Raw genomic sequence first — 14,601 nt, 5'->3', positions numbered from 1 at the left:
AAATGATGGAGAATAAAGAAGCTGAGAAAAAGAGAGATAAACAACTACTGGATCACAAGGGCAGAATTCGAGAGATAAGCGATACCATAAGATGAAACAATATTAGAATAATTGAGATCCCAGAAGAAGAAGAAAGAGAGAGGGAGCAGAAGGTATATTGGAGCAAATTATAGCAGAGAACTTCCCAATTTGGGGAAGGAAACAGGCATCAAAATCCAGGAAGCACAGAGAACCCCTCTCAAAATCAATAAAAATAGGTCAACACCCCGACATCTAATAGTAAAACTTACGAGTCTCAGAGATAAAGAGAAAATCCTGAAAGCAGCTCGGGACAAGAGATATGTAACCTACAATGGTAGAAACATTAGATTGGCAACAGACCTATCCACAGAGACCTGGCAGGCCAGAAAGGACTGGCATGATATATTCAGAGCACTAAATGAGAAAAATATGCAGCCAAGAATACTATATCCAGCTAGGCTGTCATTGAAAATAGAAGGAGAGATAAAAAGTTTCTAGGACAAATAAAAACTAAAAGAATTTGCGAACACGAAACCAGCCCTACAAGAAATATTGAAAGGGGTCCTCTAAGCAAAGAGAGCCTAAAAGTAACATGGACAAGAAAGGAACAGAGACAATATACAGTAACAGTCACCTTACAGGCAATACAATGGCACTAAATTCATATCTTTCAATAGTTACCCTGAATGTAAATGGGCTAAATGCCCCAATCAAAAGACACAGGCTATCAGATTGGATTAAAAAACAAGACCCATTGATATGCTGTCTGCAAGAGACTCATTTTAGACCCAAAGACACCTCCAGATTGAAAGTGAGGGGGTGGAAAACCATTTACCATGCTAATGGACATCAAAAGAAAGCTGGGGTGGCAATCCTTATATCAGACAAATTAGATTTTAAACCAAAGACTATAATAAAAGATGAGGAAGGACACTATATCCTACTTAAAGGGTCTATCCAACAAGAAGATCTAACAATTATAAATATCTATGCCCCTAACATGGGAACAGCCAATTATATAAGCCAATTAATAACAAAATCAAAGAAACACATCGACAACAATACAGTAATAGTAGGGGACTTTAACACCCCCCTCACTGAAATGGACAGATCATCTAAGCAAAAGATCAACAAGGAAATAAAGACTTTAAATGACACACTGGGCCAAATGGACTTCACAGATATATTCAGAACATTCCATCCCAAAGCAACAGAATACACATTCTTCTCTAGTGCCCATGGAACATTCTCCAGAATAGATCACATCCTGGGTCACAAATCAGGTCTCAGCCGGTACCAAAAGATTGGGATTATTCCTTGCATATTTTCGGACCACAGTGCTTTGAAACTAGAACTCAATCACAAGAAGAAAGTCGGAAAGAACTCAAATACATGGAGGCTAAAGAGCATCCTACTAAAGAATGAATGGGTCAACCAGGAAATTAAAGAAGAATTTTAAAAAAAATCATGGAAACAAATGAAAATGAAAACACAACTGTTCAAAATCTTTGGGATGCAGCAAGGCGATCCTAAGAGGGAAGTATATAGCAATACAAGCCTTTCTCAAGAAACAAGAAAGGTCTCAAATACACAACCTAACCCTACACCTAAAGGAGCTGGAGAAAGAACAGCAAATAAAGCCTAAACCCAGCAGGAGAAGAGAAATAGTAAAGATCAGAGCAGAAATCAATGAAAGAGAAACCAAAAGAACAGTAGAACAGATCAATGAAACTAGGAGCTAGTTCTTTGAAAGACTTTGAAAGTTCTTTGGGCCAGACTTATCAAAAAGAAAAGTTGACCCAAATAAATAAAATCATGAATGAAAGAGGAGAGATCACAACCAACACCAAAGAAATACAAACAATTATAAGAACATATTATGAGCAACTATATGCCAGCAAATTAGATAATCTGGAAGAAATGGATGCATTCCTAGAGATGTACAAACTACCAAAACTGAACCAGGAAGAAATAGAAAACCTGAACAGACCTATAACCCCTAAGGAAATTGAAGCAGTAATCAAAAATCTCCCAAAAAACCAAGAGTCTAGGACCAGATGGCTACCCATGGGAATTCTACCAAACATTTAAAGAAGAATTAATACCTATTCTTCTGAAACTGTTCCAAAAATAGAAATGGAAGGAAAGCTTCCAAACTCATTTTATGAGGCCAGCATTACCTTGATCCCAAAATCAGACAAAGACCCCATCAAAAAGGAGAATTACAGACAAATATCCCTGATGAACATGGATGCAAAAATTCTCACCAAAATACTAGCCAATAGGATCCAACAGTACATTAAAAGGAGTATTCACCAAGTGGGATTTATTCCTGGGCTGCAAGGTTGGTTCAACATCCGCAAATCAATCAATGTGATACAATGCATTAATAAAAGAAAGAACAAGAACCATATGATCCTCTCAGTAGATGCAGAAAAAGCATTTGACAAAATACAGCATCCTTTCTTGATTAAAACTCTTCGGAGTGTAGGTATAGAAGGTACGTACCTCAATATCATAAAAGCCATCTATGAAAAACCCACAGTGAATATCATTCTCAATGGGGAAAAACTGAGAGCTTTCCCCCTAAGGTCAGGAACATGGCAGGGATGTCCACTATCACCACTGCTATTCAACATAGTACTAGAAGTCCTAGCCACAGCAATCAGACAACAAAAAGAAATAAAAGGCATCCAAATCAGCCAAGAAGAAGACAAACTCTCAGTCTTTGCAGATGATATGATACTTTATGTAGAAAACCCAAAAGACTCCATCCTAAAACTGCTAGAACTCATACAGGAATTCAGTAAAGTGGCAGGATATAAAATCAATGCACAGAAATCAGTGGCATTCCTATACACCAACAACAAGACAGAAGAAAGAGAAATTAAGGAGTCGATCCCATTTACAATTGCACCCAAAACCATAAGATACCTAGGAATAAATCTAACCCAAAAGGCAAAGAATCTGTACTCAGAAAACTATAAAATACTCATGAAAGAAACTGAGGAAGACACAAAGAAATGGAAAAACGTTCCATGCTCATGGATTGGAAGAACAAATGTTGTGAAGATGTCAATGCTACCTAGAGCAATCTACACATTTAATGTAATCCCTATCAAAATACCATCAACATTAAAAAAAAAAAATGGAACAAATAATCCTAAAATTTATATGGAACCAGAAAAGACCCCGAATAGCCAGAGCAATGTTGAAAAAGAAAAGCAAAGCTGGTGGCATCACAATTCCGGACTTCCAGCTCTATTACAAAGCTGTCATCATCAAGACAGTATGGTACTGGCACAAAAACAGACACATAGATCAATGGAACAGAACAGAGAGCCCAGAAATGGACCCTCAACTCTATGGTCAACTCATCTTTGACAAAGCAGGAAAGAATGTCCAATGGAAAAAAGACAGTCTCTTCAATAAATAGTTGGGAAAATTAGACAGCCACATGCAGAAGAATGAAACTGGACCATTTCCTTACACCACATACAAAAATAGACTCAAAATGGATGAAAGACCTAAATGTGAGACAGGAGTCCATCAAAATCCTAGAGAACACAGGCAGCAACCTCTCGGACCTCAGCCGCAGCAACTTCTTCCTAGAAACATCACCAAAGGCAAGGAAAGTAAGGGCAAAAATGAACTATTGGGACTTCATCAAGATAAAAAGCTTCTGCACAGCAAAGGAAACAGTCAACAAAACCAAAAGACAACCAACAGAATGGGAGAAAATATTTGCAAATGACATATCAGATAAAGGGCTAGTATCCAAAATCTATAAAGAACTTTTCAAACTCAACATCCAAAGAACAACTAATCCAATCAAGAAATGGGCAGAAGACATTAACAGACATTTTTAAAGAAGACATCCAGATGGCCAACAGACACATGAAAAAGTGTTCAACATCACTTGGCACCAGGGAAATCCTAATCAAAACCTCAATGAGGGCACCTGGGTGGCTCAGTTGGTTAAGCGACTGCCTTCGGCTCAGGTCATGATCCTGGAGTCCCTGGATCGAGTCCCACATCGGGCTCCCTGCTCGGCAGGGAGTCTGCTTCTCCCTCTGATCCTCCCAACCCTCCCCCCTCTCATGTGCTCTCTCTCTCAGTCTCTCTCAAATAAATAAATAAAATCTTTAAAAAAAAAAAACAAAACCTCAATGAGATACCACCTCACACCAGTCACAATGGCTAAAATTAACAAGTCAGGAAAGGGCAGATGTTGGCAAGGATGTGGAGAAAGGGGAACCCTCCTACACTGTTGGTGGGAATGCAAGCTGGTGCAGCCACTCTGGAAAACAGTATGGAGGTTCCTCAGAAAGTTGAAAATAGAGCTACCCTACAACCCAACAATTGCACTACTGGGCATTTACCCCAAAGATACAAATGTAGTGATCTGAAGGGGTATGTGTACCCCAATGTTTATAGCAGCAATGTAGCCAAACTATGGAAAGAGCCAAGATGTCCATCAACAGATGAATGGATAAAGAAGATGTGGTATATATATACAATGGAATATTATGCAGCCATCAAAAAAAAAAGAAAGAAAGAAATCTTGCCATTTGCAACAACGTGGATGGAACTAGAGGGTATTATGCTAAGCGAAATAAGTCAATCAGAGAAAGATATGTATCATATGATCTCACTGATATGAGGAATTCTTAATCTCAGGAAACAAACTGAGGGTTGCTAGAGTGGTGGGGGGTGGGAGGGCTGGGGTGGCTGGGTGATAGACATTGGGGAGAGTGAGCGCTGTGAACTGTGTAAGACTGATGGGTCACAGACCCATACCTCTGAAACAAATAATACATTATATGTTGTTAAAAAAAAAGAAGCAGAAGAAGATAGTAGGAAGGGAAAAATGAAGGGGGGAAATCGGAGGGGTAGATGAACCATGAGAGACTATGGACTCTTAGAAACTGAGGGTTCTAGAGAGGAGGGGTGGGGGGATGGGTTAGCCTGGTGATGGGTATTAAAGAGGGCACGTATTGAATGGAGCACTGGGTGTTATATGCCAATAATGAATCATGGAACACTACATCAAAAACTAATGATGTAATGTATGGTGATTAACATAACATAATAAAGTAAAATTAAAAAAACAAAAAACAAAAAACATCAGGGCAGTGGTTACCTAAGGATGGGTTGGGGAAAAGATGGACTCTCATAAGGGCACACAAAGCACATTTTTGATATTGATGATGTTCTAGTTCTTTTTTAAGTTTTTATTTAAATTCCAGTTAAGATACAGTGTAATAATAGTTTCAGGTGTACAATTTAGTGATTCAACACTTCCATACAACACCCAGTGCTCATCACAAGTGCCCCCTTAATCCCCATCACTTATTTAATGCCCCCCCCCCCTCACTCCAGCTCCTTTCTGCTAACCATCAGTTTGTTCTTTCCAGCTAAGAAGATGTTTCTTGGTTTGTCTCTCTTTTTCCCCCCATGATCATTTCTTAAATTCCACATATAAGTGAGATCATATGGTATTTGTCTTTCTCTGACTGATTTATTTTGCTTACCATAATACTCTCTAGCTCCATCCATGTTGTTGCAAATGGCAAGATTTTTTTATTCATTCATCAGTCAGTGGACTTTTGGGCTCTTTCCATAATTTCTATTGTTAATAATGCTGCTATAAACATTGGGGTGCATGTATCCCTTTGAATTAATATTTTTGTAATCTTTGGGTAAATACCTAGTAGTGCAATTGCTGGATCATAGGGTAGTTCTACTTTTAACTTTTTGAGGAAACTCCATACTGTTTTCCAAAATGGCTGTACTAGTTTGCATTCCCACCAACAGTGTAAGCAAATTGCCCTTTATTCCACAACCTTGCCAACACCTATTGTTTCTTTTGTTAATTTTAGCCATTCTGACAAATGGGAGATGATATCTCATTGTAGTTTTGATTTGTATTTCCCTGATGATGAGTGATGTTGAGGTTTTTTCATGTCTGTTAGCCATCTGTATGTCTTCTTTGGAAGAGTGTCTATTCAGGTCTTCTGCCCATTTCTTAACTTATTTGGTTTTGGGGTGTTGAGTCTGATAAGTTCTTTATAAATTTTGGATACTAACCCTTTATCAGATATATGTCATTTGTAAATATCTTCTCCCATTCAGTAGGTGGCCTTTTAGTTTTGTTGACTCTTTCCTTCGCTGCACAGAAGGTTTTTATTTTGATGAAGTCCCAATAGTTTATTTTTGCATTTGTTTCCCTTGCATCAGGAGACATATCTAGTAAGAAGTTGGTATGACCAATGTAATAGAGATTACTGCCTCTATTCTCCTCTAGGATTTTAATGGATCCTGTCTCACATTTAGGCTTCTAATCCATTTTGAACTTATTTTTGTGTATAGTGGGTTTTTTTAAAGATTTTATTTATTTATTTGACAGAGAGAGACACAGTGAGAGAGGGAACACAAGCAGGGGAAGTGGGAGAGGGAGAAGCAGGCTTCCCGCCGAGCAGGGAGCCCGATGCAGGGCTCGATCCCAGGACCCTGGGATCATGACCTGAGCTGAAGGCAGACACTTAACGACTGAGCCACCCAGGCGCCCGGTTTTTGTGTATAGTTTTAAGAAAATGATCCCATTTCATTCTTTTGCATGTTGCTGTTCAATTTTCCCAACACTATTTGTTGAAGAGACTTTTTTCCATTGGACATTCTTTCCTGCTTTGTTGAAGATTAGTTGACCCTAGAGGTGATGGTCCATTTCTGGGCTCTCTATTCTGTTCCATTGATCTGTATGTGTCTGTTTTTGTGCCAGTACCATACTGTCTTGATCACTACAACTTTGTAAGATAACTTCAAGTCTAGAATCGTGATGACTCCAACTCTGCTTTTCGTTTTGAAGGTTGCTTTGGCTATTTGGGGTCTTTTGTGGTTCCATACAAATTTGAGGACTGTTCATTCCAGCTCTGTGAAAAATGCTGTTAGTATTTTATAGGGATTGCATTAAATGTGTAGATTGCTTTGGGTAGCACAGACATTTTAACAATATTCATTCTTCTAGTCCATGAGCATGGAATGTTTTTCAATTTCTTTGTTTCATCTTCATTTTCTTTCATCAGTGTTTTATAGTTTTCACAGAGTACAGATCTTTTACCTCTTTGGCCAGGTTTATTCCTAAGTATCTCATGGTTTCTGGTGCAATTGTAAATGGGATTGATTTCTCGATGTCTTTTTCTGCTGCTTCATTATTAGTGTATGGAATGCAACAGATTTCTGTATATTGAATTTTGCATCCTGGTAATTTACTGAATTCATGTATCAATTCTAACAATTTTTGGTGGAGTCTTTTGGATTTTCTATATAAAGCATCATGTCATCTGCAAACAGTGATAGTTTTACTTCTTCCTTGTCAACTTGGATGCCTTTATTTCTTTTCATTGTGTGACTGCTATGGCTAGGACTCCAATATGGTGATGCTGCGTTTCTTTCTTTTATTTTATTTTTTGAAAGATTTTGTTTGTTTGTTTAAGAGAGCATGCAAGTGGGGGAAGGGGCAGAGGGGGAGGGAAAGAATCTCAAGCAGACTCCACGCTGAGCATGGAGCCCTTTGCAGGGCTCAATCTCAAGACCCTAAGATCATGACTTGAGCCAAAACCAAGAGTCAGAAGCTTAACCAACTGAGCCACCTAGGTGCCCCGATGTTGTATTTCTTAACCTGAATCATAAATATCTAGGCATCAGTCTTATTATTTTTATTTAAGCTATACATACATGTTCTAGAAGTTATTCAATATATATTGGTTATATATTGAATATATACATATTCACTTATATATACATATTTTATAAATTACCTAATATATTCATGATATTTTCTGCAACAGAAAAAATAAAAGTAGGAATTTAGCTTCTAATCCAAGAAATTTCAAAAGGCTTTGGTCATCTAAAGATGTAACTGACAAGAATTAAATAGAAAAGAGGGAATGTTTCCCAATTTATTTCATGAGGACACTATTACCTTGATGATAAACCCTAAGAAGGACATTATTAAAAAAGGAAAATTAGCCTAATCTCATTCATGAACATAGATGCAAATGTTAAAAATATAATTTTAATACAAAAAATCCAGTAGAATAGAAAAAAGATAATATATCATAAACAAGTTAGATTTATCCCATGTATACAAGGATATTTTGACATTAACATTAGAAAACATAAATACAATTTAACTGATTAAAAGAGAAAAAACATTTGGCAAAATCCAACATCCATTTATGATTTTATTTTATTTATTTTATTTATTTTTAATTTATTTTTAAAGATTTTATTTATTTATTTGACAGAGAGAGACACAGTGAGAGAGGGAACATGAGCAGGGGGAGTTGGAGAAGGAGAAGCAGGCTTCCCGCTGAGCAGGGAGCCCGATGCGGGGCTCGATCCTGGGACTCTGGGATCATGACCTGAGCCGAAGGCAGACGCTTAACAACTGAGCCACCCAGGCGCCCCCCGTTTATGATTTTAAAGAAACTTAGAAAACTAGGAACAAAGTGGAATAATTTACTTAACCTGGTATAGTATATCTCTATATAAAAAACATATGTAAGTATATGCTCTTAACTATTAAATGCTAGAGGTGTAGCCTTTAAAGATCATGAACAAAACAAGGATGTCCACCCTTGCCATTTATATCAGACATTGACTGGAGCTTCTAGTTAGCATAGTAGGTCAAGAATAAGCACTGGGGATAAAAAATTGTTATTTGTAGGTATGAATATTTAAATAAATTCTCCCAAATGATACCACAGATAAATTATTACAAATATGAAAGTTTAACAAAAGAGGGAAATTCTAGAAGAGAAGGCTAGCAGGGGTAGCATAGTTTTTGAATCTTCTCAAATCTCTACGTAAAAAGCTCAGTAGCAAACCCAAGAACCTATGGGCAACATTTACAACACAATCATGTGACAAGCCGTTTCTATGAACCCCAAAACATATACATAAGACCTTCAAGGTATCAGTGTATATATGTCAGAAAGCAACAGGTATAAAAGGGGCATCTGGGAGTGCCTGGGTGGCTTAGTTGGTTGAGCATCCAACTCTTCATTTCAACTCAGGCCATGATCTCAGGATTCTGGGATTGAGCCCCTAGGGGAGTTCTCCACTCAGCAGAGAGTCTGATTGGATTTCTCTCCCTCTGCCCCTACTCTCCCTGCTCACACTCTCTAAATAAATCAATCTTAAAATAAACTGGGGTGGGGGGGCATCTGAAGGACCTGAAAATAAGAAAACCCCAAAATAGCCAACAGGTAGTCACGGATGGGAAATTACAGCAGGCCAATTTGGGAAAAGCAGTTGAAACTGGGAGGTTTTGCTCATTCCAATAGCAAATGAGTACAAAGGATTCATGGTAAACTTTAAAAGGACTGGAACCACTGTGAAAGCTCAAAACTGACCAACCAGGTTTCTAGTCCAGGGTACAGCCCCAGAAAATTTTAGAAAGCAATTCATATTTTTAAACACCAAATTAAAACATCAATAGTGGGAGTTCTGTGAAGCTCAAGAAGCTCTCTAAACCAAATCTCCTGTTTAAAAAATCAGGAAAATTAATTCAATATAAAACTAAGCAACAGAAAACTATCAGCACCAAATTCCAAAGTAGTTATAAGAAGAAAGAGAATAAGGAGCCGAATAACAACCCTAGACTTTGAAAGCATGCAAGAAAAATACACGTGGAGTAAGTGAACACTGTGGCAAGATGACTCACTGGGACCCATTTTGCTAGGAAGAAGGTGATCAGCTGGTGAAGCTCCAAGAGGGAAATCAGAGCAGTGGCTGTCACTGTCACTATGAGCCAGATAAGTCAAGGTTCTGCAGCTGGAGCTGCTGTTTGGATGCAGAAGCAGTTATGAGGATCCAGTTGTGTACTATTAGGCAAGACATTAAAGAAATTTGCAGTTTCCAGTTCAAGATGGTGAGGAGGCTCCTGAACTCACCTCCTCCCATGTATGTACAGTACCTACAGTTATACAAAGAGCAATTCTCTCTGAAAGAAATCTAGAAATAAGCTGAGCAACTCCTACACATCATGCAAATTAGAAAATATCCACATCAAAACAAATGAGAAAGGATGAGGCACATACTATAAATCCCACCCCTGGCACAGTGTCATACAATTGGGACAGAATTCTCAACTCCCAGCATTTCCCTGAGGAAAAAAAGGGTTGGACAACATGTATGGCACCCCACCTTTCAAGACTCCCATCTGAGGACAGGCCCCCAAAACACCTACTTCTGAAAGCTAAGACAGCTTGTGCCCACAAGACCCACAAGGCTACAGGAAAAAAAAAAAAAAAGTTTTTAACAGGTTTGCTATGACTTACTATGCTATCTGCCCAGGGCTCAGCACAGAAGGAATAGTGCAAAAATAAGCTCATCTCCCAGTTATTCTCCAAAAGAGGCCTACTGCATTCTTTAAAAGCTGTTATCTGGAGGTCAGGCTTCTAATTTAGTATGTATCCAGGGGTTGACTGCAATCCTTCTTAGAGACCTGTGGAAGCCAGCAGACACTATCTCCTCTTCCCTCTAGTCCAATCCAAATCATCAGTATCTCCCTGGAAGGAGCTTATACAGATATCTGGCACCCCAGACTTTGTGACCATTGCCAAAGAGATGGGCCCTTAGACTGTTCAGCTGTCATAGCCAATGGGGCTTGGATTCACCAGTCCCACGGAACTTCAGCACACAAAGAATCAGTTCTTAATGGGTGCAGGAATGACTTCCACCCCAATGGCTATACCCCCAGGCCGGGCACAAAGGGAGCAGGCAAGAAAGCCCATCTCCTGGTTTCTCCATGGAAGGGCTCTAGCTACATACTTTCCCAGCAGCTGCCTGGAGGTTCAACTTCCAGTCAGCCTGAATCTAGATGCTGAGATCTTCCTCTTGGGATACTGACAAATCTTGACACACTCTCAACAACTGGAAGCCACTAAGAAAAAAGGAAAGCAGCTTGCACAATCACAAAGGTTTGAGAGACAGCCAAGAGCTTGGGCTGGGCTCATTGATGAGGTTCATTTCCTAATGAGACCACTTCATCAAGGCTAGGAAAGGTGACAGTTTCATCTAGTGCTCAGAAACCAATACAGAGAGTGAGGGTAAAGGAAGAAAGAGAACAACAGAACAGAAGAGCAAGATAAAACTCCAGAAACATTAAGTTCCAAACAAATAAATAAGAAAAAACTTCAGAAACAGACCGTAATGAAATAGAAGTGATTTACCTACCTGATAAAGAATTCAAAATACTGAGGGACACCTGGGTGGCTCAGTCGGTTAAGTGTCTGCCTTTGGCTCAGATCATGATCCCGGGGTCCTGGGATCAAGCCTGCTGAGCAGGGAGCCCACTTCTCCCTCTCCCTCTCCCCCCCTCCGACTTGTGTTCTTGCTCACTCTGCTCTCTCTAATAAATAATCTTAAAAAAGAAGAAAAAAAAGAATTCAAAATCATGGTCATAATGATGCTCATTGAGGTCAAGAAAGAAATTCATAAACAAAATAAGAATTGCAACAAAGAGATACAAAATATAAGAAAGTACCAAACAGAAATCATATAGCTAAAGAACAAAATAACTGGACTGAAAAATTCAATAGAGGGATTCCAGAGCACTAGTGATGTGGAAGAAAGGATTGGCAAACTCAAAGACAGGACAAAGGAATTCATCCAATCAGAAGAGCAAAAAGAAAAAAGAATGAAAAAGAGTGCAGATAGTTTAAAGGACTTATACAAAGTGAACCACCATACGCATTACAGGGCACTAGACATTGACTTTTCTAAACAAATACCTAAAGCCCATGTCCCCCCCGCCACAAAAATTAATGTACCACTAACACATAAATAAGATGAAGATTGTTTTGGTTGTGTTGGTTTTTGTTTGTTTATTTATTTATACCTTTCTCGAGGTTGTTGCTGAAGTTTTTCAAGTCGCACTATGGATGGCTGGTTGGATTGGGGCACGACAGCTGGCATCCCAACAGTAACATTCAGGTCTGGGGATAGGAATGCTGGATATTCTATTGGTTGTGGTGTAATAACATTTCTGCAAAATGGTTATAATGTTAAATACGGCAACCAAAACAAAAGCACACTTCTAAAATCAGTGGTAGCTATCACTTTTGAATCATTCTCTCTTTTAGACTGTAAGTTCACCTGTCTACCTTAGGCCATCAGAGGGTAGAGCTAGGAAAGAAGACAAAGGTCCAAAATCCTGACAGAAGTGCTCTATTGAATACTCTTACTACCAAGATGGGCAGCAGGGATGGGAAAGGCGATAAGGACCTGAAATTCTAAAGAGAAGCAGAAAGTGTTTGAGCCCAGACCTCTCCCAATCTTTAGATACAAATCGTTATTTTATGGCCCAGTCAAGTTGACACGCGAAATTAATCATCACAAGTCCACCTACCCCTTGTCAATCTGGCACCCATAAGCATCTCTTTAAAACATATTTAATCTTCAAATGAGAATAGTAACAGGTCATAATTCCACCTAACATGATATAACTATCCTGCATACAATCAAAAACTCACTAGCCTCTTCCCCAGAAAAGAATATAAAGTCTTTGGGTGATGTTTACTCATCTTAATATCCTGAAACTTAAGTAGTATGCTGTAAGTTTAACAATACTTAAACATTACAATATAAAGTCAATATACCTTATGTTACATGATAAGGAGATATGAGAGGGAAGAAAATATATTTGCTATATAAATATGTATTTTTTTCAGGTCACTTGGTAAATGGGCCAGAATAGCACACCCAAATAAGGAGTAAGTTATCCCCAAAATCCACAAAGGCCCACCGGGTGTTGTGCCTCTGTTTTGGTTGTAGGAGGGGCCAGATACAACTTATCCTTCACCTTAGCAGGATTATCTTGACAATCCCCATACCACTGGATCCTCAAAATTTCAATGAGGTAGAAGACCCCTGAATTTTTGTCAGAAGTCTTCCCACCCTCTGACATGCAAATGTCCTATCAGAAGTCTAGATTAGTTGCTATTTCCTGTTCACTATGTCCAATAAGCATAATGGTCATCACTGTAATGGACCTGTGTAATATCTTGTATAAGGGAAAGGCAATCAAGATTCCTGTAAACTATAGGGCACCTGGGTGGCTCAGTTGGTTAAGAAACCGACTCTTGGTTTCATCTCAGGTCATGATCTCAGGGTCCTGGGATTGAGCCCTGTGTCAGGCTCTGTGCTCAGTGTGGGGTCTGCTTGGGACTTTTTCTCTCCCTCTCCTTCTGCTCCTCCCCCTGCTCATGCTCTCTCTTTAAAATGAATAAATCTTAAAAAAAAAAAAATGCTGTGAACTAAATTAATGACATAGGGCTGGAGAAGTTGATATACCTGAGGTAAGACAGTGAAGGTGTCTCACTTGGCCTTACCAGCTGAAAGAAACTACTTCTGATGGTTTTTATATGGGCAAAATAGCATATATTTGCTATTTTGCCAGATCAATAGTTGCATACCAAGTACCAGAGGATGTGTTAATTTGATCAAGCAATGAAACCACATCTGGTACAGTGGCTGCAATTGGAATCACTGCCTGGTAAGCTTACAACAATCTACTATCACTCTCCAAGATCTGTCTTATGCACAGGCCAAAATAAGTGAGCTAAATGGAGATATGATGGGCACCACCCCTGCATCTTTCAAGTCCTTGATAATGGCACCCATCTCTGCAATCCTCCCATGAATGTGGTATTGCTTTTGGCTTAACAATTTTCTTAGGTGGAGGTAGCTCTCTAGTGGTTTCCATTTGGCCTTTCCCACCAGAATATCCCTTGGTCCACAGTCAGGGAACCAATGTAGGGATTCATCTACTGCTAAGTGTGTTCATTCCAAATATGCAATCTGGAACTGGGGAAATAATCACAGGATGGGTTTAAAACTCCATTGATCACCTGTCCTCCATAAGTCCCTAGTTTGCCTGGTGGACAACAGTGACATTTGGATCTTCTGGAACTAGTGTCAGTTTAGAGCGAGTGTCCAGTATCTCTGAAAGGTCTGGTTATTTCCTTTTCCCTAATGCATAGTTACCTTGGTAAAGGCTCTCCTTCCCTTTTGGGAAAGCTGGGAGAAAGATTAACCTTAGGAATTTTTGTCAGCATACCAGCGTCTCTCCTTAAGGGGACCAAGCCTCCCCTTCATTCGAAGGCTTTTGGGTCTGCAGACTGGCTCAAATCTGGGAATTGACTGAGGAGCTATGACTCTGTTTTTATGACCTAGAACTTTTCTGCTTATACAGATTAAGTAAGAATTGATGAGGCTTCTTATATATTTTATTTCTAGGAACATCATGATCAACTAGCCAATGCTATAGGTCTGCATGAGTCAAACTATTCTGTCCGCTACAGTGACCATGGCCATCTTGCCTTTGGTGGTGTTGCCATCACTGGGCTCTGCCACTTCAGGACGCCACACTCCCATTGCATTTAGGTTTCCCAGTTCAGTGACTGCAGCTCCCACTGTAAGGTCTGCCTAACAGAGAAGAACAATCACAGAGCTCTTCAAGGGTGGGGCTCCCCACGCACATTTACTTCTCTCAGTAACGGTGAAAGGTGT

At 39.3% G+C, this 14,601-nt stretch overlaps 1 protein-coding gene across 1 annotated transcript in view; it reads right to left on the bottom strand.

Moving 5' to 3' along the window:
• C2CD6 (C2 calcium dependent domain containing 6) overlaps positions 1-14,601 on the bottom strand; it is a 148,000-nt gene that overhangs the window by 84,436 nt on the left and 48,963 nt on the right. Inside the window, exon 9 of the mRNA XM_035008344.1 lies at positions 11,930-12,076. Coding sequence (XP_034864235.1) covers positions 11,930-12,076 — 147 coding nt within the window. The remainder of the gene's footprint in view (positions 1-11,929; positions 12,077-14,601) is intronic.

This window comes from Mirounga leonina, unplaced genomic scaffold (assembly GCF_011800145.1).
Source record: "Mirounga leonina isolate KUSES-001 unplaced genomic scaffold, KU_Mleo_1.0 Mir_151, whole genome shotgun sequence".
NCBI classification, from domain to species: Eukaryota; Metazoa; Chordata; class Mammalia; order Carnivora; family Phocidae; genus Mirounga; species Mirounga leonina.
This window is presented reverse-complemented; position numbering and strand designations above follow the sequence as displayed.